The sequence below is a fragment of the Malurus melanocephalus genome, unplaced genomic scaffold, assembly GCF_030028575.1.
Source record: "Malurus melanocephalus ecotype Western Australia unplaced genomic scaffold, MMel_1.1 scaffold_151, whole genome shotgun sequence".
Lineage (NCBI taxonomy): Eukaryota > Metazoa > Chordata > Aves > Passeriformes > Maluridae > Malurus > Malurus melanocephalus.
Genome location: NW_026623383.1, coordinates 438,986 through 465,245, shown reverse-complemented (window position 1 = coordinate 465,245; position 26,260 = coordinate 438,986). Strand labels below are relative to the sequence as shown.

Genomic DNA, 26,260 nt, shown 5'->3' with positions numbered 1-26,260 from the left:
GGGCTGAGCTGCTGGTCCTGACTAGCCACAGCTCTGCCCTAGACACATGAGGCACCTCAGATCTCCCATTAAATTGGGAGTTTTTTAAATTCCTTTGTTTAATTTTTTTTACACTGACCTACTCCGACCTTTCCAAATTATCAATAAAAGCTTCATAGCTCCCTCTGCTGCTAGCAARTATGTAATTCAGCTCCTCTACACAAAACCGGCTTACATTGCATTCCTGTCCCTCTATGCATATATGTGTGTGAAGTCCTTTGAAAATCAAATTTGGGAARCATAGGTATGTTATTTTAAGGCTCTCCTAAGATTACTGCTTTTATTGGATAATTATTTTTACTGTAAATCAATATTGAAGGCTAGTGGTTAAATACTGTTTTAATAGTAATTTCAAAATACTACCTTATTCAATGTGAAAACCAAACCATATAATTACCTGGGTATTTAGCTGAATATCTAATGACACCCATGAAGCAATGGTCAATTTTTCAGAACAGCTCAGAGACAACAGTTTGTCTCAAATTACTTCTGCCCCTGTCACTACTCTTTTTCAGTCCATTTCCCAGGTCTTTCACATTCCCATTGCTGTCTTTTCTCTGAACCTGCCCCTCCCCAGGCATTCCTCTCGGAACCTGCCCGTCTGCATCAGGTACCAGCTAGGTTTGTTAATTGTTTTGCTCTTGCTCTTCCGCTACATGCTGACAGCTATGAAAAGTGTACTGAATCCAACACTCTCTATGGCCCAGCACCATTTCAACACCACCAGCACAATGGTGCAGTGTCAGCTCGAGTGTGTCCGTCTGCCCCTGCTGCAATCTAACAACTCTGCAGCCCCGAAGAGACACGACTGCGATGGCTGACTGCAAACAGGCAAGGAAACGACAGCTAACAAGGCAAGGGGGCATTGGAGGGGTTGTATGTATAAAACTAAGGGGTCACATTGGTAGAAAAATGTGTTTGCTAGTATATGCTCCTTTGTATTGTAGCTGCAGCTGTGTTATTGCATCTCTATAGCACCAGAGGCTGCCGCGGCCTACTCGGCTGGAGAGCGACACAGACCCACACAGGGCCTGACACACGGAACCGGCTCTGCACAAAGTCCCTGTCACAGGGAACTTGGCTTCACTTAAATAAACTTAGTAGCAAAATATTCCACCAACCCACTCTTTTCTTCCACATAATTTGGGAGCCACAGACAATTTGGAGGTTGCTGACTTACAGCACAGARCTTTCCAACCTTGCCACTGTGACTCTTCGAAGGCTTCTGCCAACCTCTTTGCTTCCAGCACTACAGGCCTGGCATCTCTCCTACCTTTTCTCAGAGTTAGATGAACAGACTCCTACTTTCCCAAACTGTCCAGCTTCCTTTTCCTTATCTTGGTCCAGCTTCCCATCTCCTTTTATTAGTTTTACCTCAGCAGATGRCCTTCACCTGCCAGGAAGGCAGCTCCAAGGCTGACAGGGTGCCTTCCAGATCTGTGCGATGGTAGCTGGAAAGGGAGCATCCAGAACAAGAGATATCATTAAATGACAGCTTTAGTGAACAGACCAGCAGTACCTTAGTGTAGGCCCTCTACCACCAGAAAAAAAAAAAAAATTAGAAGTTTAATTTTTTTTTTTAAAAATTAACAAGTGTAAATTGAAGACAGTATTTCAAGCCTAACCTCCCTCAAACCTCCCTCAAACAAAATCCCAACATAAAAGATTTCCCAAAACACTGAGAAAAAAATTAAATCTAACCCATCTTTATCTGTCCAAGTCTTATATGCTGCTCATTAATATTAGATAGCCAAGGCTTAACCACTCTTTTCTTGTTTACTCATTAGCAGCAGCATTACTCACTTAGCAGGGAAAAGGAAAGAACAAGCCRAAAGTGCACAGAAACCCTAAATTAATACATACAAATCGATTCATGCTTCAAACTACAGGGCACAGGTGGGAGTCCTCAATAACCACTAAACATCTAYGAAACTTAATTCCTTAGGAGAGACAGTCTCAAATTCATACCCAGTAGGCACTTTCAGCATTACCATACCAGAACAGACCATATGTCCTCCCATCTTTCAGACAGGACTAATCTCATAAAAAGGCTCTTTTTAAGGCACATGATTTTGTATTAGTATGCAGTAAGTACAAGCTCAATTCATTTGTAGGGAGAAAAAAAAAAAAAAACCAGAAAACAAATTTAAGTGGCACCCTTTTCTCCTGCCATTTCCAATCATGCTCTTAGTCACCATTTCCCTCTTTTGTGTCTTTCAGTTCAGCTCTGCTACACAGCCCCACAAGCAGCCCCATCACTCCAGCAGCSTCAAGAGCTCCCCACTCTGGGTTGTATGCACTCACTCTTCAGTAAGATTGGAGTCTGGGGTCATTTCTGCAGACAGCTGCAAGATCTACCCGCAGACTTCAGTACACAAAAAAACCACTTGCACTTTAGCATTCCCCTAAAACGAGACCAGCTGGCTGAAATAACACTTTCAACAAGTGACACACAACACACTTGCAAGTACACTGACTATATAAGGTACCCATTTTGTTTYTCTGTGTGTGAAGAACAGGCAAATAGTTTAGAAAGAAAATGGCAATGAGAAATGTCWTGCTTTTCAATTGAGAATGTTTTATAAAGAGATTCAGAAGCAAAAGAAATGCTTTAATCCTTACCATATTTCAAAAATACATTGCACRTGGGCTCTGTGTTCTTTACTAGTAAAATGAGATTTTATTAAACATAGAAGTAGCTGTCTAGACTGTTTTGCTACAGCAGCATGAGGTAAGATCCTGAATTTTGGAATAATGCTTTACTAAAAATTGAAGTGTCTGCATTGGGTAGAAGTAACAGAGTACTATTAAAAAAAACCACCATTCTTTGTGTTTCTTTTGAGGACTTGCCTATGTCAGCCCAATTATAACAGAATTTCTCAAACTTTATTACAGCAATCCTCTAGTATTTTAATAGACAGACATATTATCTAATGAAAACTACATATTACACAGAATTCTTACACAGAAGAAAAAAAGAAAAAAAAGAAAAATCCCTGAAAATGAGAATTACATAGTGTGTTGAATTTCCAGAAGCTTCAGCAGCAGCAGCGTCTCAATTCTGTTTGAAAAGTAAGGCCTGGAAGGATTTTTTATTTTTTTTTTAATATTCTGAATATAAACCACAGCTGTATATCAACTTCTGAAATTCAGACACAAGAGCTCAAAACAGACCCTATGTGGTACTGCTGTTAGGAACACTGAAATAATAATAAAAAACCCCAAACCTGCAAACAGGAATGGTACACTGATAATCCCATCTCACAGATAGCCACAACAACTTGCTTCAAGGATCCTTCACACCATTCATACAGCAAAACCCATGTTTAATGCCATTTACAGATCACAGTCATCTGTGAGAACATAATGTAACAAATTAGGCATTGTACTATCACAGACGGACACAGACTGAGAGGAAATAACTGCAAAGAGCTTCCTGTCATTTGTGATTTTTTGTTCCCTATCTTGTGAAAAAAAATAAGAATAATGTTGAGTATTTTTTAAAAGCTCYATGTCAAATATAATAAAAACTTTAAAGTATTGGTACTTTTAATCAAAGATACCAGCTTGGGTTAAAGCACAGAACACCATCTTTTCCATTTAAATATGAAACTAATATTTGCAATTGTCTTTTCTGAAGAAAATAAAATTGCTCTGAAATACATCACACTATAACCTAACCTTCTAACTACCTCCATAAACAAAAACTTAAAGAGGCAGAATGATTGCACAAAAATTAAATTTCACTCAATGGGTGCAAACTCAAGGAAGTCATAGGCAAGCTTAAGAATCAATGTTTTTTATTTACTCCTTGGTAGTATAAAAGTTGCATATAAACTATTTTGTTAAAAATACWTTTGATATGCAAATTTAAGAAAAGCAGACTAATATGGCAATATCCATACCCCTACAAAATAGCAGTGTAGTGTTAAAGGTAATAAAATAGGCACAGTTTCTAAATCATCTCTTACTTAGGCAGAAATACATTAATTCAATTCTTGCACATATCAGATCTTGTAATACCTTACATCATTACTTTATACAGGTAAACAATGTTTTACATATCCAACATCCTTCCACCCTTTTTACTTTACATATTTTCAATGGAATCAAAATAGAAAGTACTATTAAAATAAGTAAAAAAATACATACTGCTGTTTCAAATTTCTTCCATCCTTTTGACAAATTTATTCACAGTACTAACCCATCACATATCAAAATATGATATCAAGAGAAACTGCCCCTTTTTCAGAAAAAGCTTTGGGAACAGTCTGTAACTGTATCTTCTTCCTGAAAATGATTTGAAACCACTGTTTCACCCAATGCCTCCTTTTTYTGGTAACATTTCATACTCACAGCTACGAATCTCTCAGAAACTGAAAGCTAATTACTACAACCAATGCCARTTAAATCTTCTACAAATATTCTTCACACAAATAATCATGTGAAGCTCCATGCATGCCTGTACAATGAGGTTGGTGTTTATGTTGCACTTAAATATTGAAGAGATTTCACAAGCTGAGTTTAAATTGATGGAAGCGGGGATGCTAAACACTGAAGTTCCAGTCGCAGCCAAACAGTTATTTTGGGTTCTCAAGGACAGACAATTATCTCTAAAAATACCCATTTTAAAAAGAACAATAAAACATTTATTATTTTCAAAGTTTGGRTGAGTAGTGGTGGGTTTTTTGGCAAACGTAGCATTGCTGAAAAGTACACATTGACAGATCCAGTCAGTATCTTGTGGATATACACATAAGGAAGACCATCAGCAGCACATACTTTCAGCAAGAATGCAAAAACTWGCCGTTTCTGACAAGACATGGGAGTACACAAGCAAGAAGAGTAACTTTGTACATGCTGATTGTTAACACTGCATAAATTGAGGAAGAAACACAATCCTCAGATATGAAGGAGAAACACAATTTAGAAGAGTTGTATTAAAAAGATTGAAGGCATTAATTTAAAATAAATTCATTTCAAAAACATACACTGATTTTCATCGAGTTCATAAAGCAGATTAAGTTATAGTCCTCAGAATATAGTGCAATCTCTATGAAAATGCATTGCATTAGAGCTTATATTCTTARGCACTCAGAACAAATTATATGTAGATACAAAGAAAGAATCAAAGAATTAACATGATAATACCATGGTAATTTTAGCAGTAAGTCACATTTAAAATAYGAAGGGAGTAACACTGGCTTAAGATTTTGGTGCCAGTAAATACAGCTACCCTCAGTCAAATAAAGCCACTCTGAAGCACTTTAGTATATACTCCACAATTTTTTWAATGCCAAATATTCCATATCCTTATCTAAGGTTTGAAATATGCTGCCTTAGCTTAATAAGGAACCTGTGGGCAAGAACAAAAAAAAGGAAAGCAAAACTATTAGGCACTCTTCAAATATGAGTGAGCAGTTACAAGAAAACAGGAGAATAAATGGCCTTGAGGAAAGTAACTGCACCAAGAGCTCATCCAAAAGCATAGGAAAAGATGCTCTTCAGCCTACGTTAAGTAGTAAGGGAGAGGTTCAGGTCAGGGGAACAATTTAATTTAACATCTGCACATAACTGAACAGTCTCTGCTGTGAAGTACCCTGCACAGAGTTTGAGGGCTTATGTACTGAAGGCACACATGCAGATTTGGCTGACAATGATTTCCTTGTATGTTTTACTTGGCTATGAGCAGCTAGATTAAAAGAATATTTTCATCTTTGAAAGGCTGGCTTTTATCTTCAGCAATCACTTGTCAATTCTGGAGTGGGAGGAAAAGGAAAATAAAAATCCTGATGGACCACTRGATTGAATGCAGTTTATCCATGAGGTAATTGCGTTACTCTTAATATGCTCATTAGAAATGTTTGTCTAAGTACAAAGAAAGTTTAAGACTTGATAAGGCTTTTACCTTCCTGTCCAAAACCTTGCATGTATGTTTTCTGTYCAAGATGAAGCCATTTGTTTTGATGTCCACACAGCTCAACAGTATTTAAGTGTCTAAATCTTACTATTTGACTGGTCAAAAACTATTAAGTGTTTAACCTTGCAGGAATGACATCACAGAACTTGTAAAATGCTACATTGCCATAAATACATTTCCTTAAATAGTATGCATCTCTTGGGAGTTTTCAGTTTTCTCCGAAGTGCTGGCAGACAAACTTCTAATAGCTCCACCTGTAAGAGAAGAAAACAATTCTAAAAACAAACCTAAACAGCAAAATTAGTTTTAGGATGGACACACCARTTAAAAAGTTAGCAGGTGCTCTGAAATGGAAAAAAACAAGCCACAATTACATGACATAGTTGCCATGCATTCCCAGTTTAGCATGTGAAATTCTAAAGAGGAACTAAAAATTGAGCTAGTACTCTTGAAATGCATGGACAAACACATGGACAAACTGACAAATCACACCACAGTGCAAAGCACTAGGAATGGAAAATGTTACATAGCTTCAGTGTACCAGTACCAGTTTTTGTTTACCCACTGTCTTAAAAAGGATGTGCAAGAGCTTAACTCAAAGTTTTGACTTCAATTGTCAGCTGTGTATCTACTACTCTTCTTATGTGGCACTAAGCATATTCCAAAAAAAATTAATTGATGAAATGGAGTCTGCTGAGAGCGTGGAACTTGAGGACATGGAGAAGACATGCTACAACTTCAAATGACGCAACCAGCAAGACACTAGATAAGCCAAAACACTGTAGAGGTCACTTCAGAACATGTCAGTTTAGGGAAAAAAAACCCTGGACTTGAGAGTAGCAAGGGATACAGGCAATCAGCAATACTAATCCATTCAGGTACTGCCCAWTTCAGGAATTCCACCTCATACATGAACTCTAAGTAACAGTGGTTAAAGTCAACCATGAAGCATAAATCTACTGCCCCTGAACGACAGAAAAAAACATTTCTGGAAGCAATTAAATACTCATTTCTGTCTGCCTTCTTTCTCTGCATCTGAACAGCTGAGTYAAATACCCCCAAACTATAATCTTTTAATCAGAAATGTATTGACTGGAGGCACAAAAGTCTTAAATGCTGTTTATMTACTCAGTTTCAGTAATTTGGGCTACAATAATTTATTACAAGCCTGAAATAAATAATTGAAGTAAAGGTCTAACTACTACCTCTTTACATGTGAACAGCTTCTCATGACAGTAGACAAAAACTGCCCTAGAACCAGGCCAGGGAACAGTATCATACCCTTTTCAAGCAARATCTGTTTATTTTTTGTCGTGCACATCCAACAGACCTGGCTAGTTTCCCAGATGATTTACAAAATAGCTCTGTTGGACTGGAGAGACCAATAAAAGATTCTGCTGAGCCATTTCTCTGCTATTAGAACATTTGTTTTCAGAAGGGGCAAAACTTTAATCATAAGGGAGGTTCTACAATAAAAAGCTAACACAGATGGACAATTCTTTTATAGCTTTACTATCATACTTCTCTAGAGAACAGCTTATTTTTAAATTAAAGTAGTAATGGCTTAAATTTCTAGAACTTCTAAGGTAATTATAGGGAACAGTTTTCCTATTTAGGAGAGGAAAGAGCAAACTAGAGAGAAAGCTGGATTATAAAACATGCTGARTGGTTTCAAAATGTTGGGGTTTTTTCATAGAAGTGCACTGGAATTTATTTTCATATATGCCCTATTCTTTCTATTTCTAATGCTTAAAGAGAAGATAAATATCCTGACTTGGAGTAGAAAAAGAATTATGTTACAAACAATCTGATRATCCTCCCACCAGAGATATAGAAAAGAAATAAAAATAGTCACAGGAGTAACAAAACAATTACTGGGGCATGGAAAGGCCAATTCAGTGAAGGAACAAGTTATCTCCTATTGCATTTCATTCATATTGATCTTTTAAAAAGGAAGAAATAAAAAAGGAACCACACCAACATAAAAAAAATCCTGAGCACAAGGACATTATTCTGAAGCAGAAAATAAGAGTACAGTTTGCTTTTCATTGACATCTGTATATCCTTCACAGATTCCACTGCAATAATGAAACAGCAGCCACTAGGCAGCTGTGATGTGCCAAAATGTGCTACAGAACAAAAAGCACAACACTGGCATAGACAAGCATTTCTCCAGCCTGGTCTTATAMATGTCCAGCAATAAAGATGCAACAGCTTATTGCAATTTCCTAATTTTTGAAACCTGAACTCCACCTCCTTGCAATTTAGTCTTATCAATTGAGAGAAAAAAAAATCAATTTACTTAATGACCCTCCATAACGTTTTCAATATTTGGAAGTGTACCATATCTCCAAGTGCCTTCCCCTAGAGCAACGGTTCAAAAAAACCTGGGTATAGTTTAGTGACATACATAGTGATGAAGCATAGAGGCCAGACAAATACACACTGCTTAGTTCAACAGTCAAACCTGCGCTGCCAGTAAGCGTTGGGAGGAAGYATCCTACTGCATACTAGCTCTCTACTTTAACCTCAAAATACTTGAGGGCATTTGRATCTTGCTGCTTTTTTAAACAGACCCAACTTCGTCTTGCGCATTTCCCTCTTCCGTTTGAAGTTATCAGTAGTTTGACACAATGTATTTTACCCCCTCAGCATACAGAGAGCCCTATGCACTTTGCTCACTCTCTTCAAGTCCAGAACGTTTGCTATGTCACCCCACAACCTCTGTTCCTCGAGCGTCAAACCCAAATTTTGAATCACATTTATCTAAAATCACCCTCCCCCTTCACATTATGCATCAGATAGATAGCATGCCATCAAATAGAGGCAAACCATATTAATTTCCAGGGTTTTTTTTTCCATCAACATTCTAAACTGTTAAAATAAACAACAAAAACACAGTGAGGGTTGAATATCAAAGCCATGCTAGACATCTTTTTCACATGCTCAATAGAGCAACTGAAGCAATTCACTGAAGTTTAATGACTCACAAGAAAATCCCAACCGCATGGCTTAGTTAGATCCCTGTGAAACCATCAGCTCATGTGTCTCCATTGCTATTAGTCAAAGCTCCACAGATCTATCAGAGAAGTATCTAGTAAGCAATCATCTTATGCAAGCATGTATTACAAAGCAGAAAGCATAAGGAAGCAGCTGCAGTTATTCGACATTCCAGTGATACAAATGTCACTAGAACTTGTTTGTTTCAGGCAGTAAGCACATTGCCACTAAATCTGAGCCAYTGTTTATTGCCAAATCTTGGACTACTGAGCAACATCCACGAAGAAGTTTTTATTTCAACACTTACTCTTATTACAAAGTCTGAATAAACAATTAGATAAGAATCTGTTGGATAAAAAAGCCTTTATTAATTTATCATTAACTTAGTGATCAAATGAAAGTTTTGCAGACTTGTGCAGAAAATTTTGAAACTGAAAAAAGTTTTCACACAGAACGGACACATTTTCAAATTCACTGATTATTTTCATGTATTTCTAACATAATGCTTTCAGTATGAGTTCCAAACGTTCAACTGTTTGATACCTGCAGTTTACTCTGAGCTTCTCCTCTCTTGCCTCTCCTGTTTCACAGGTGTGGCAGTCGCTTCGCTCACTTCCTGTTTCACAGGCGTGGCAGGCATCTCACCGTTGACGCCCTCCACACCAGTAACAGACATCAAGCTTTTCCGTTCTTTGGAGTTTGACTTGTGATCCACTTTTGTGACTCGAAATCTGAGGTGAGCAAAAGAAAGTTCACTTGTATTTCCCCAAAGATTAAGTCATTYTCAGGACCAATTGCATGGGTAGGAACAAATTTCCAGAACATCCCAAGAACAGGATGTCAGAGCAGACACCTATATGGACCCCCTATATCATGCTTCACTTCAGAGCATCCTCTGTCCTATTTCCTACAGGTATCTGTAGTACTCAGTACTGCTGAATCACACTTTCTCAGGAATTGTGCTTTTGAAGCAGAATCAACAGACTGCATACCACTTCTTAGAATAGTAATTTTCAAAGACAACTACAACATAAGGTAGGAATTAAAAATACCAAAGAGAATGAAGTTGTAAGCTCACACTTACTAAAGAAATACCAAATTCAGAAACAGAGAAATTTACTGGTGTGCAATTCTTGTTTCCTTTCAGTCTGTACCAATAGAGGAATAGCCTTAAATTTATASTCAAAGTAAAACACCATCTTTTTACATAGTACTTAAAAAACAAACACATTTACTTCTTCCAGAAATAAATTCAATCTAATAGTAACAGAGTTACAAGAAAAAATTTTAAAATCACTGATCTTACAAACCGAGTAGAGTCTGATCCAACACAGGCCACTGTAGCATTCCTAAGAGAAATATTCAACAAAATGATCTAAGCCTTACCTTCCCACAGAAAGTACTGTAACTTCTCCAATCCGACTTCTTCTATTCTCTTTAGATTTTTGAGCTGGCTTTATAAGGTGCCATCGTTTGTGACTGCAACGAGTACAAACATCCTTTTCTACCACTCCTCCAACAGTATGGAAATGATGGGCTTTGCAGCTGTGTCTGAATGGAACAACACCTGGTGACAAAGGAGTCCCTGGACTCCCTGGACTCTCAGGAGAGGTAGGAGATAAAGGGCTGTAGGAAAAAGAAATAAATAAAATTTAATGATTACTATAAAATACTGTTTATTGAAAAGAAAAAGGATGACATCCAACCTTCAGCGATGTCTAGTGAATAGCTAGTTTTTACAGGGAACATTTATTTGTGAGGATGTCCATCTTATGGTTCCTTCTGACAGCATATTTTTGCAGAAATTAATTCTGTTGTGGTCATGTGGTTAAGGTAACTAACACAAAAGACCAGGAAATGAAGAGCAGAAAAAATCAGGCTCAAATAGAAGAGAACAGGTTACACAAACTTTTACAGATGAGGACATTTAATTAAGCTGATTACACTCAGCAAAATACTACCTTGGAGAACCATGGAAAGTATTTCAAATTGTTACAGTATCTCAAGGAACACACAGAAGAACAACACAGTCCTACAATATTGAAAGGAGGCAAAACTAAAATGTCTTCCACAATGACAAGAGGAACAACAGATCATTCAGTTTCAGGGAAAAAAAAAAAAAAAAAAAGTACCTAGAAAGAAAGAAAAAGCAGTACAACCTCCAAAAGGCATTTGAGAATATCTAATGAAATCACTCTAATTTTCTTCTAAAACAGGAAAATATAGCACAGACAGAAATGTGATGTACTTTTTTTTGGACTTTAGCATCAATTTTGGCACTGTCTTGTAACACATTCCCCTACAGCAGGCCAGAGCTTATGAAAGGTGAAATAACTGTAGAGTAAGGCAGAACRCCTTGTAACAAAAAAATTAAAAACACATACAGAAACTAATGTATCTGTAGTTGCTATGACTGAAAAGACATACTAAATGTGGGGGTTTTGGTCCTGATGATATTCAGTGTTTCAAATAGCTCACTGCATAATAGAACAGAAGAATAGCTAAAGTACCCATAGACTTTGGGTCACCAATAGTAACTGTAGAGGACAAGATAAATTAGAATGAGAGAAGAACATGCATGTGAAAAACATTCATACATACACAAATTTAACTAAAAATACTGGACGTATTGCTGTAAGGACAACACAAATTGTCAGTGTTTCAGCAGAAAACCTTTACACAAACATAGATCAAAAAGCAACTAGACAGATGATCATTCTTCAGAAAAAGAGGATCATGATCTGACCATGAATCATTAACAATGTTCTTGCTTAAGAAGGACAAACATAATAGTGGAAATAACAGAAGTATAACCTGTGAACCTAAATTTACATTACTCAGCATTAATCATACCACATCTGATCCTACCACGCAGCTTTAGAAATGTTATTYCAAGAAAAATACTAACAAACTAAATTGACTCCAAAGGGGAACAGAAAGAACAATTAAAGTAAAACATGTCAGAGAAGACTGGAGTTACTTGGATGCTTATTTTCAAAATAAAAATATTGACAGGAGATATTTAATGGTCCTCAAATAAACAAGAAAATGCTACTAGGGGAAATACAAGTTATTCAGTATCTGAAGCAAAGACAGAACTAATAGCTTCAAATGAGAGAAGCATAGATTTTACCCAGCCATTACTATTGCTATAATTAGGAAGTTTCACAGTGTGCTGAAATTGCAAAGAAATACAGTGGATTTCTACGTAATTACAAAAGCTTCAGGAGTATCTGTCAAATTCTGTAAGAGYAATCATTTTTCCCTACTCCTTACTTTTCATATTTTAATTCATCACTAAAACTATAGCCTAAAACTCCTAAGATAACATTACACATGCCTATGCAAAAAATTGTATTTTTTCTACAGTATCACAGAAGTTTAAAAATATCTACACTTGAGAAGAAATCCCTTTGGAAATTCAGGGATTTTTTCAATAACTAAGCCTCTCACCATTAGAACAGACATTTAATGGTGGGATATGCAACTCATTGTTTTGCTAAACTATATACTCCTACTACTTTTATAGTGACAMAATAGTACTTGAACTTCCATCTCTGCATTGAATATGAACACAGGATTACATATGAAGAATATTTAGAGTAGTATAAATACAGCTAAAAGTACTCATATACAGATACAAGCACCTTTACACATATGATGCATGYACAAGTTCTTTTATACATACAGTGCATCTGTAAGAAAGAGTTGCTTTCTCTACATAATTATCTAAACAGCTGTGCAGTGAAAAAAAGTAAGAGATAAGTCAAACAATGCCTATTGCCACAATTATAAAGAGAAAAGCAAACGAAAAGGACACAGAATGAGAGCCTGTTATAAGCTAGCATCTGTACAAATTGAATGAGTGYTATTTCTCTTCTTTGAAGTCAGAGTAGCTTTGGACTAAGCCACCTTGTACRTAACTTCATACCAAAGTAAACCAATATCTGCAGCTTCCGTAAATCTTTAGCCCAAAATGCAGTAAAACTGTATCATGCACCTAGAACACATAACCAGAAGAGCCAATCACTAACCCAGGGTATATGTTAAAATTTAAGGACTCAGACACAACAGAAAATCAAAGCATTATCCTCTTAGCTGGTAGCTCAAGCAAGCGATGAGGTCTCAAAAGTGTGAAGGCAACAAAATCAATTGAAAGGGTATGTTTTTAGTTGCRTCAGGAAACATGCATTAAAATGAAGAGTAATTACCTTTCAGGTTCAAAGACACTGCTATCTGCTACCATGGCCTTTAACACATCAGCATTTGCTGCAATGAAAATAAACAGAACTCTTCAAAAGTGAATGGCTCTGACTTTAGAAAAAAACAAAACCAAAAAGTTCCTCAAAGATATTTCATCTACAAGAAAGATGACTGCAATATGTATATCTCCAAAATGGCATAAGAGAAAACTGAAGAAAAAAAAGTTAATATAATTCTATGGGAAGTCTTAAATGAGCTACTAAAATTGCTACTAAAATTGCTAAAATATTGTACTCAAAGCTCCACCCCAATACAAGCCATGAAATGTAGCCACCTGCACAAAACTCTCAAACAAGATCCCTGAATCGCCTCACACATTTAACACAACTTCAGATTAAAAACATCAGTTTAAGTGAGTCCTACAAAATGCAAATTCATTACCAGCCATGATTTATCAGTTGCTCACTTCTTATCAAAACACATTAATTACCTAATCCCAATCTCATGGAAAAATACACAAGCTCAAAGCCCTAATAGTAAAAAAAAAAACCAAAAAAAACCAAACCAAACACCAAAATGACAAAAAAAAACCACAAACAACAAAATCCAAAAACCCCACATGCAAAACCAAAACCACCACTTTTCCACAGGACTTAATTCAGAGGCAACTCAAAGCCAGTTCAATGATTAGAACTCTGATTTATACAAATGTAAAGTTAAAAGGCTGAAGACTCTTGCCCTATAAAAACATGCAGTCTCCTAAACATTTACTCTATTGGGAAAATACATTCTGAACTAACCAAGCATTCCATTGAGTGCTTAACTATGATTTYATTTTCTCAGTCACATCTTCCTCTTTATCCTTTATTTTGCACACGYATGAAGATACCACATAGTGAATTAGTGCTATATACCTAATTGTCTCAGTTATGCACCAGCCTCTCATCAGATATGAGTTGCAAGAATCACTGCAGGACAGACAGTTTAATCTAGTCAAAACAGAAAAGTTTCCACAGGCTTTAAACACTGCCACTAAGAAAGCAACTTTGAGCTTTTACTTCACAAAGTAAAAGGTTGAACCAAAAAAAACCCAAATACCTACACAGTTCAAATATCAGGAAATGCACGACCCAAATTTACCATAAAAAACGATTTTTAAGTAATCAAGAAACTTCCCTATTGTCCTCCAATATCGCCTTGTGAAGGCTACTTCAAAGAGCAAACAAATTGGTTATTAAATGAAAGCACATGAACATACCATATATCAGACTACCTGAAAAAACCTATTTGTTATAGAACACACATGGGCTGATAACTTCAATGTCACAATACTATACCTTCATTTTTCATGATGTAGTTAACAATTTGTCCCACAGTGTCACTATTCTCATGTATAGTTTCATTCATTTCTGTGCAAAGAAATAAATACGTTGTCAGTATCTTGGCCTTATGAATCAAGAACGGAACTATTTTAAAACAAAATAATGCTAAAAAAGTCACATCCAACACCAAACACACACCAGAAGAAACTACATTTAAAAACAAAATTGTGGAGGGAAAGCTCAGATAAGACTTAGAATAAGGACTAAAAAGACCTTATTCACTAAAAACTACGAACACARGTTTTATCATCTATACATCAGCTCTAGCAAATTCAGCTAAGAATTTAATCAGCTCAGTATTTTCACAAACATACTTCAAAATTCCTACTCTTGCTAGTAAGGAGGATACAAATGAGAGCAGCATTTCTAATCCCAACAACAGGGAGAAAAAATCAAACCAAAAGAAATCATTAAACTGTTTCAAGCCACTAATCTAAAACAGGTATTACTGGCTTTCAGTATGAGGGGGATTCAATTTAAGATTTTCAGCACATCAACAAGGACATAACAACTGATTAATTAAAAAAAAAAAAAAGGAATTTTTGGAACAGAATGCACCCATTAACARTATTAAAAGCTTCCCCAGAATAACCTGCAAGGGCTGAAAAAGATCAGTGGGGGAACTAAAACAATGAAGAGGCAAAACTGTGCCCTTCCCTATTTGTTATAACCCTTTCTTTCAAAAAACAAATAGAGTTGAGCCAAGTTTGAYAGGCTAGACTCTAAATTCTTCTCTATGTAGTAAATTAGGGGATACCCCATCTCTTTACCCATGCTTTATCTTAATACCTGCAACTTTGCAATGTAACTTAAGCACAGCTAGCTCCTGACCCAGAGACACAGGGGATGCCCCCCTTTCATTATCACTGGCCTCACTGTTACCACTCAGGTGAACTAACAGATCAGATAGTTCCACTCACTGCTCAGATGCCCCAGGCCGTTAATGCCTCAGAACACACTGACATATCATTACTGCACCACATGGGTCTACCCTTACCACACAGCCACTGTAATTTGCACTTATTATAAACCTATGGAAATAAATTAATTCGGAAAAAGGAAGAGGCTCAGACTATCTACAAGTGACTTTTGTTTTTACTTACATTTCACAAATGCTGTACCAGGTTACTATAGTGCCCTGCCATGATAACACTCTTATTTTTTTCCCCAAGAAAGAACAGATGGGAATAAGGAACAATAAAAACAAGAAAACAAATAAACAAATATTAGGATAAAAACAAAGGTGTCTTTTTAAGAAAAAATTATAAGCAGCAGACATTACATAAAACAGCATGAAGATATGCAGTCCAAAGGCTTGGTATTATAAAGAGAGGGAGGATGAGAATGACAGCACAACAGGAACAAATTAAGATTGCAAAACATAAAACTAAGATTTCAGGCTTTAAATGACATTTTTTGCCACTTCTCAGCTAGCACTATGTACGCTAATACTTTGTTATTAACAGCGTGTAGAATGCAGAAAAGYGACCTGGTGACTCCAGCTGTGGAATTGCAAACAAATACACTGATGCTTTGATCCCTCTGTAAGCTCTAACTTGATGTCAGCAGACTTGCATGGGAAACTGGAACACTCYGAGTTTTGACTGGCAAACATCAAACCCCAAATGACATATAATAACAAAAGTATTTTTCTTAATACTGCTTTGATGTCAAATATAGCCATAGAAATGATAGAAATCTCACAATAAATTATTTCATAGTAGCTGCAATATACAGAAATAGGAATTCATTTTTTAGACTTCATTACCTATTTTTTCATCAAGCTTTTCTTCTTCTACTTCTTCAGCCTCTGTTGTACAACGATATCCTTTTTTCTTAAGGATATGGCAGATAAGGATCCCCAAGAGACCCATGATGAAGAAAACAGGAACCAAAGCAAATGCAATATACTCTAGGTGTTCAGCCTTGCCATCATTGCCATCCGTTTTAGGTGTCAAAGTAGTTGTCTGTAAGCCATGGCTTGGCAAAACCCAGGGAACCACTCCATCTATGTAAATCAATGAACACATTTATCACTATGCACTGTAAATCACTTGAAAGCATTCAGAAAATCACAAGCATGACCAAATCCCCACAGTGTCAATGGAAGATACCTTCCGCGATGACGTGAACAACACATACTCTMTGGGCTGAGAACTGACACCGTAAACAGCAGATATTCCCTCTTCACCAAACATTTAGAAACATCTAACATCCAAAAAGCCTGCATGATATTTCTGCAATATCACAGAGAAGAACTGACAATATTCTAGCCTAACAGGTTTGGAATCTCAAATAGACGGCTCACATATTTCACAGAAGAATAACACCACCATTGCTCCTTGTTCACATCAGTGAGGGAAATGCCATACCATTCCTTCAATCCTAAATTCATGTAAAAGTACCAATAAAATGTGATCCTTCCCTAATATGAGAGTAAACACAGGATTTAATATTGACCCTTGCATAGAAAAAGTATCAGGTGTGAGAGAAATAGCCTTTTTTCTGACAATGAGAATTCTCAAAAGAAAGAGAATCTACCCTCTGCTCGGCAAAATAAGGTGGGCTCATTCTTGCTTATCTGAGATACGGAAATCATTTTGTATTTAAACTTGAAACAGGACATGAAATAGAATTCTTTTTACTTGCAAAGAATTTAAGTTGAAACATTGTCACACACTAACTCTATATACACAATTAAGCACTTTTGTTTTCTATTCTTTTTTTAATTTCACAGATGTACACTCCATGTTATAAACTGGTAATTTGACCTATCAAAAGTATAGAATATCAACATTAGAAGGGACATCTGAAATTCTTCAGGGCAAATGCTGCTAAAAGCAGCACTGATTCGATCCACATTKCTCAGGTAAGCTCCATCTAGATGACGAACGCTCCACGTTTCTGGGCAACCTGTTCCAATATTAACGCACTTTTATGTCCAATATACACAAAGAAACTAAAAACTCAGTACCTTTTCACATATCAAATATAAAAGTATAAAATGTTCAATGAYTCAGATAAATCCAAAATTACATGTTGCATACTCAATATTTTCCCAAACCCTTAGAGTTTATACACACCCCCACCCCATATAACAAAAACTTATACTTTACTATCCCAAAATGCAAGAATGATCCTGCATTTCKACCTTCTATTCTTCTCCTCCACTCCAGCTGAAAACAATTTTTTTGGAGCAGGAAATAATGACAACCAGAAAGTGTTAGTCTACTTCAAGGTATTTTCCATTTAGTTGTATTAAAACGTACAAGGCAATTCACAACTGTTCCATTCATCAAACCGGTTGAAGAAATGAAGGGGCATTTTCACAACACAAATGTCTAAAATAATAATCCTTCCCTTTCAAAAACGAAGTCATGGAGACCTCCACAAACTCGCAGAAAGAGCATTATTCCACAAATATCTCCTGCACTGGTTGCATAGCTAAGCTGCATTTCAGAAATACTGGTAAGGTGACAGACAGTGAAGAAAAGTAAAATTTGCAGATTGGTATTTCCCCTAGTTTTCTTTATTCCTCTAGAAACAGTACACCTTTTATTTTAAAATTTTTATTTCAAAATATTTCTGAATTTTTTAGAACAGTCTTGAATTGTCAGTTGAGTAGTACGCAATACACAAGACTTGCTCAAAATGAAAACAATGGAAATTATTTGAAATAAAAATTTATTAACCTCAATTAGCCACAAGAAAAAAAAAAGATATATAAAGCATTTCACTAGAATAGTCTTCTAGAAGACAGTAGAAATGCAGAAAAATGGGAAGAACAGCAAACAAATTACTGAATAGATCATGAAAATAAATGCTAAAACAAAATCCCAGGATATTTGCTTTGGACAAAATCAGATGGTCTGGTTTGATCCCAAAAYCAAAAGAGAAAGCTATTCCCTTTTAAGAGGCCATCAATCCTAAAGAAGATTGTATGCAGAATGCAGCAACATGTAACCTTTAGAAGCTATGAAGCTCTAACTCATGCCTGAGTAGGACAATTGAACAATATGTACAATATAACACTTTAAGATTGCAAATGTTTTATACTGAAAGGAAACAAAAGAGAGGAAAGGGTAAGGGTACAATCATAAAACTGAAAAAGGTGATCTTACATGGAGTTTATTTCTATTCTAAGCATTTATAATTCATGCTTTAATATACCAAATAAAACATTTATAATTTTTTTTATAGTTCATCAGCTAGCACAGTCACAAAGTCCCCAACTTAATCAAACCAAAGTAGCTTCATTTACTTTCGAGGCAGGAGAAAAGCCGTCACACCAGAGAAGCATTACTCGAACCACAACAACATTTCAGAATCTAAGAAACACAACTGAAATAGTATACATCACGCCTTCTGAAGGGTATTAATAAAGAAGCACCTTTCATGTYCAAATATAAGAGAAAAACAGGCAGATGCTTTGGATTTTCTTGCACTTCCTCCGTTTTAAGAATGAACAGGAAACACCTCCCTGCTCTCAACAGCCACTTGCTAATCAARTTATTTTGTGGGAAGGGTCACAAAATTTATCCAATTCAACTTTTTAGGTTTTCTGCCTTTCTTTGTGGCAAGAGTRGCATGCATTGCCTGAACAAATATCTATTTTCTCCACAACCATGGAGAAAACCATAACCATAACCACCAGGCAATTCCCAGCAAACCCAGGGAGAAAGGGGGCCTCATCACATGGCTAGAGGTCCATGCCTCAGGCTTTCCAAGCTGTGGTTCACTGTAATTCCTCAAAGTGGCTTCAGGATGTCCCTTCCCATTCAGCTCTCTGCTACTCCACTGGCTGTTCTCCTTACAGTCTGTAGCCCTGAAAAAAGTTTTAAAGTGGATTTCTGAGATGAGCATGTTTTAAGAAAAAGTGCCACAAAAAGTCTTCCATTTTTAAGAAGTCATTTTACTGAATCAGAATAGCCTGAGGTCTGGCAAACTCCTCTATTATGACAATCTCCGACTGAGTATGCTTAAATGGGGAAATGATAATGAGCAAGGATAGCCAAGTACATCTAGAACAACGTTTCCCAGAGTAATTGTAGTAACATGGAGCCACAGTGTCAAAGTATGTTCAAAATACAAAAGCAGAAGGATTATTTACGTAATTATTAAAATTTTTAACTGCGAGGGCAGTGAGGTACTGGAACATGTTACTCAGAGAGCTTGTGGATGCTGCAACTCTGGCAGTGTTCAAGGCTAGGTTGGATAAGGCCTTGAGCAACCTGGTCTAGTGGGAGGTGGTACAAGAAGGGTTGGGAAAGAATCATCCTTAAGGTCCCTTCCAATCCTTAGCATTCTATGACTCTATTAAAAAAAAAAAAAAAAGTATAATCTAAATATTTTTAAATCATCAACTTGAAACCCTATCAGTTTGACACAGCCACTGAAAACATAAATACAATTTAGCACTATCACCACCCTCCAAAAGAGTCAACTGCCAGGAACCACCTGTAAATGCCTTCACCATGGTTTGAATCCTTGTTTTCTGTTTCTTTTCTTCCTACATAACCTGGTTTATGATTTGGAACTCCTGCTTGTAGACTGACACGTGAAACAACAGTGAGAAAACCTTATCAGTTAAAATCTSATCTGCAGTCAACAGGTGATGATAATCTAGACAAATGCTCAAAGAATATGCAACTTATGCAAGTTAAAAGGAGAAGTGTACCTATACTGGCACTTCTTTCCCTGACAGAAGAATGTTGAAAAAAATCATAATTTATCAACAGAATACTCTGTAGCATAGCTTAGTCTATTAATAGGGTTAAAATTTAGAGTTTTTGAACTAGGAAGGAAAACAGAAGTATTTTTTAAATTTAAAATTAATTAAATTAAATTGGGTACTTCAACATGTCAGTTTATTTACACAGGCCTATGAGACTTTTCTTTGGTTGTAATTAGATGCCTAAAAATTCAAATTTTTGAATTAAAAAATTCCCCCTTAAATTTCCCATTAAATTTCTCCCATTAAATTTCAACAAGAAACAAACAAACAACAGCACAGTATTTTGCTTATCACTAGTAAAACATTAAATCAATAACATTTCTATATAAATACTTCATTTACACAAAGCCCAGAAACTGCTTGATGCCAATTAATTTTTTTSTTCAGAGACATAAAAATTCACCAAAACCAAACCAAAAATATCCTGGAAGAAATTAACTAGCTGAATCAAATATTTGGTGCTGCGTAACCTTATAAGCAGAGCAAAGCACTCAGCTTTCATTACRAAACACCCTACACAGCCTGCCCTCAAAACCCTCAGCAATTATGACATAACGCAAAGCCAAGCCCTGCATACCTAAATGGGCAAATATATTTTATATCCCAAGTCACAGCTACATCATTCATTGCACATTGCCTATTCCCTTTCCCCAGAGGCACATTATGCTTTTATCAGACTGTTGACAGTTTACCTCATTCTCGTGATGTATGACACTCTTCTCAATGGTTTTAATGAGGCCATAGCAATCTTCCTTGACTTGAGTCAATTCATGAAAGAACAGATTTGTTTCAGTGCTTTGCTGTCCTGGCATTTTTATACACCAGTCATTGTATACCAGTTTATACATCAAAATTACTTTTAGATGTGATCTAAATGAAAATATTTAGGAGCAATATTTAGCACATTTAGTGATGCTTAAGCTGTAAATAATAAATTGCACTATTGCTACTAATTCACATCCCATGTATTCATTTGCTTAAAGATGAATATATGCCAAGTACTGAAGTTGAATATTGCCTGCCCTTACTTAATCCTTACCTAGGAAGTAAAATATATAGACAGTCAACCTCAGACAAGTCTTTCAGTTCTAATCATTGTTGCTCAAATACAAAGGTAGTGTCTTTCCACCTCAGCAATTGCTCAAGAAAATTTTATAGCACCTTCAGGAAACAGGATATAAGAGGAAAACAGTTAACAGATAAATGAAAAAATATTTCATTCTTCAATAAATTGCAATTTTAACATGCCCTGGACAAACTTCTCATAAAGCACGAGAAATTTTTAGAAATACTTAATGTTGTCTTGCTTAAAGTACAACCCAGATTCTTGAAAAACAAATCCTTTTAATAACAAAGATCAAAACTGTTTAGTTCTTATAGCAGCATTATACAACTCAGCCTTATACACTGTATTTCTAAATCTCCTATATTAAACCTAAGCATAATCTTTGRTTACAGCCTACATCCAGCTAATTACTTTGACCACATTCCACATGTTTTTGTATTGTTTAATTCGCAGAAAATGGCCTATAAACATTTATGTAATCTTCTCTCTGCTCTACTGATCAAGAATCCTATTTAGTTACTCTGGATTTTGTCCACTATGCCCATTTATCTTTTATRGCATGCCTTTCAAAAAGCTTTGTTTATATGTTATGAATTTGATTATTCTAGGAATCTACCTGCTAAAAGTAAGTGCATATATATTCACTATCTTCTTGTCCATGAAGTTTAAAAAATTACACAATCATATTCCCTACTTTCAGGCATGAAAATGAAACATAGCTATCAATCTCACAGTATACAGAAACAAACTACTAATAGCCTTAATGTTAATTRWTATTGAAAGAAATTAAATATGGTCATATTCAATCTATTTAAGTACAAGACAAATGAAATATTCAGATATGCCACACGATCTGCTCAAACATCTCAGCTAAGCATAGCTGGAAAACATGCCTCAATAGCAACATTAGTTTAGCCATTTCTGACCCTCCTCACCATTTATGAGCCGGTCCGTCAATATGCAGAAAAAAGGGCAATCACTCAAGGCTCAAAATAATTAGACAGAATATCATTTGCWTGATGGGTTTGGGTCCTTTTTTGGGGTTTTCTGGTGCCTTTTATCTCTTTTTCTTTCTTTTGCGCCTGGATCATTTCTGCTTCGATTCACCATGCACACCTACATCCTGCTAAAAGGGCATAATCAAAACATTGCTTAAGCTTTTTGTGGCAATGCCACAAGGAGAAATGGTCAGGTCAGGCAGYCTGTGACCCCAGCCCCCACTGCAAACAAAAGGCCCCTGATGATGATACCTAATGCTTCATCCTCTCCTGGCTCCAGAGGAAGTGCATATTGAACTACATTGAACACTAATGACACTTCCTACCTCTAGGACAGATGTCAGAGGTGGATGGAACATAGAATGACTTGGATTGGAAAGGACCTTAAGGACTTTGTAATCGCAACCCCCCGCCATTGGCTAGGACTCCTTCACTAGATCAGGCTGCTCAACCTGGATATGCTTTTTGATTTATAGCATTCATTTTAAGTACCATTTAGTGTGAAACCTCTTTCATTTTAAATTACATTTTTTAATTCAGGCACAAAAAGAAAAATTCCTTGTTTATTACCTCATTTTCCTAATGACACACTAAATTCCTCACTCCCAAGAATTTAAGAAACCTAACTTCACCTTTAAAAACTTAATTAAGTTTTAGTGAAGTTAATTAAATGCCAGCTTGTATCTCTCAACATTTGCGAAGTAGTGGAAATTTCTTTAAAATTAATGAAGTTCTAAATCAGCTGAATACTTTTATTTGGTCCACTCAACTTATTCAGAGWTAAAGCATTCCACTGGAGCTGTAGTAGAGGTTTCTATTATCAAAGTTGAATTTAATTTCTTTAGATTCTTAATTTAAAGTGCTTAGCAGTGAAATCATGTAGGCAGAAACATTTACTCTGAGAGTAATCATGTACTTATTTAATACAAGTTTTTAATTATTTTACCAGTAGTAAATTTAACGAGAACAGTCTGATGCAACTTTAAATTAAATAATACTTTTTATGAGTTATCTGATTTCAATAGCAGTTATCTAGTGTGGACACTACAGTCAAACTGCTTTTGCAAAACTAAGCAGATGAAATTCCAMGCAATTTTAGTCACAAGACAAAATATACCACTGCCAAAATACACATACACAAAAATAATTAGGAAATGTTTGGGCTTCTCTGYCTTACTAGCAAGGAGATAGTTACAGAAGAGAGGAGACAAACAAGGAAAGTCAGTAAAGAACAGGTTAAAAAAGATTTCTTTTTTAGATAAAAAAAATCTTAAGTGAAGAAAACCTATTGCCTACCTACCACTTGCTTTGTCTATTGTTCAAGGAAATTGTACTTCAGGGAATAGGCTTAAAGTGAATAACAAAGGAAAAACACCTATCATCGAAGAAGAACATTCAACACATTTGTGAATTCCACTYAACTTCTAGCTTCCTTGTAGTAATCGGAACCTACAACCAGAAGTGAAATAAGCAGGAAGTGAGATGAGTAAAAGGAAGCCACATGATGAAAGAACATATGGACAACTAGTAACACACTGCCAACTGCCTTAGAGATTAAGCAGGGCTGATTTAGAATTTCTGTTACRAACAGACCTCAAAACTTTCATTAGATTTGTCAAAAATAGTATCTCAAGAAAGTGAACAGCATCTCAAGATCTCAAGAAAGGATCAGCAACGTTTCTTTAAAGCTCATTCTAAGTGCACCTACTTCGTGAACACCAGTAGTAAGACACAGGCAGGAAGTCTCAGGCATGACCCACCTGAATATAACACCAAACAGCATCCTTCATACCCAACAATGCATTCATAACCATAAAACATCAAGCTTTTCACAGCACCTCAGGCTGGAGCCTGCTAAGATGCAACATCAAAGATCCTTACATTAAAGACAAAGTCTCTGGCTCACTGAAGTCACTACGAAAAATTTGACTGTAGGCAATTTTTGCTGTAGGTCTGGAAAGAGAGCTTCCTACTCTGAGAGGTAAGCATCCGCCCTGATGAATTCTTCACTAATCCCAATTTTTTCTAAGTTACACACCCTATCAACATGTTCAGTAAATTGTCTGCAAAAAGTTTTAGGCTGGCTTCTCTGAAAGCCTGAGGGTAGGGTGGGGATTCAGAAAGGAGGTACCTGCTATGTAACATAGGTCCTACTCACAGCAAAAATCCATAGCTAAAATTATTACTGTAAAATGCACATGACATTAGACAATTTTGAGTGTTGAAATAAGTGCAATAGGCATTGCAATTCCCACACAGCCAGACAGAACTTGTTAGGAACCAAAAGGGAAGACCAAACCAGCAAATCCTCTTGTCAGTCACCCAGAGAGTCAAATCACATCATGAAGGCCTCTAACATTATTTAGAATTCAATGTGGAAAAAAATAAATTAAGGGTATATACAGCATTTTTCTCCTGCTGAGAAAAGGAAAAATTGAAATATAAAGGGTAGTAATGGATTCAGTCCATTCTTTRTGCTGTGGCACAGGATGTGATAATGCTGTGTTAACATATACAGAGACAAAAAGCTTATGGCTCAGTTTACTGTACTAAATTGCAGTACTTATGGTGTAAGTGCTTTGGTCACTACTTGAGCAGCACATAGCTCCTACTGCAAAATTACACATTTGCATTTCTGTTGGAAAACTTTTCTTCAAATTTCAGTTTTCAAATAAAACACACACTGCAAATAGCGACCAGGTACTTTTAATAAASCATACTTCACCAGTATAGCTGTTAAAAAACAATGAAATAAAATCCTTCCGGGACACATCAGCTRTTTAGTACTATTACATATTGCAGATCAAATTTATAAGTGCAATTRGCATCTAGTGAGCAGCATTAAATCAATGTCATCAAGAACATTATATCAATTAATTTATGCAAGCTAGCAACCCTTACTAGTTTACAGGAGTCAAAAACCAATTTTAACCAAAACCATGTGTATTGCTTATGTGAAGAGATACAGCAGATAGCTGTATAGTACAGAAAGCATTTGTAAAACTCAGGAGAAAATTTCATAGCATTTGTATCTCTGGCTAGACTTGCCAACTTTTAGCCAGCATAAGTACAATCCTATTCACCTAAATACACAACTAAATTGCTGCTATAGTTATTAAATCCTACAAATGCACACAGCATACGATGAGTTCTCCACCCACGTAACTGCCTTCAAGCTCAATAATGCAATCCTGAGTATAAACATTCGGAAAAAATCATATAAACCTACATATACACATCTTTTGGTTTACTAAAACATCTGTTTACAGTCTCTTCGAGATACCAGTAGTAGGTAAATGGTAYAGTAATCACAACATAGAGAAACATGTAGTAATATGCTGAATTAACAATCATCAAAGAGCAAGTTATTTTTTTAACTGTTAATATATATATATACATATATATATATGATTATGATCAAGAAGAGAACAAAAATCCACAATTTCTCTTCTCCTCCTACTTTTGCATAGAAAACCTCAGGTCCTCAGACAGCAGCTACCACTAGCTACCAGTCAACAGAAATCTGAAATTCAAGATGCCTAGTGGTACTTATTTCTTCCCACTCTCCTGAAGAGAAGCATGGACAGGATGACAAGCCTTTCATTCTTGCCTTCAGAAAACGAACAGCAGGTAGATATCTCAAACCCTTCTTATCAAGCTTGCCTGCACCAAGCAATACCCAGRTGTACAAAAGAAAGCACAGAGAAACAAGAAACATTTGTCAATTTACGGCTTGCTAGTAAGTATGGCCATCTTAACTGTTTCCACTAAGCTGAAAGTTTACTCTCTAACAAGCTGATATACTCCGACCCTTTGGGGAACCCCTCTCTGGGTGTCATACCACCCAAAAGTAATACAGATGACCAAGCTGAAAGAGCAAATGAGTATCATTTTTTATTACCAGTGTTCGAGCAGTAG

At 36.1% G+C, this 26,260-nt stretch overlaps 1 protein-coding gene across 1 annotated transcript in view; it reads right to left on the bottom strand.

Moving 5' to 3' along the window:
- Positions 1-3,523: 3,523 nt before the first annotated feature.
- Positions 3,524-26,260, bottom strand: part of RELL1 (RELT like 1) — a 23,751-nt gene continuing 1,014 nt past the window's right edge. The window contains exons 2-7 of the mRNA XM_057371667.1: positions 16,313-16,552; positions 14,500-14,571; positions 13,171-13,228; positions 10,346-10,585; positions 9,503-9,690; positions 3,524-6,213 (exon numbers count right to left, since the gene is read on the bottom strand). Coding sequence (XP_057227650.1) covers positions 9,510-9,690; positions 10,346-10,585; positions 13,171-13,228; positions 14,500-14,571; positions 16,313-16,552 — 791 coding nt within the window. The 3' untranslated portion in view covers positions 3,524-6,213; positions 9,503-9,509. The remainder of the gene's footprint in view (positions 6,214-9,502; positions 9,691-10,345; positions 10,586-13,170; positions 13,229-14,499; positions 14,572-16,312; positions 16,553-26,260) is intronic.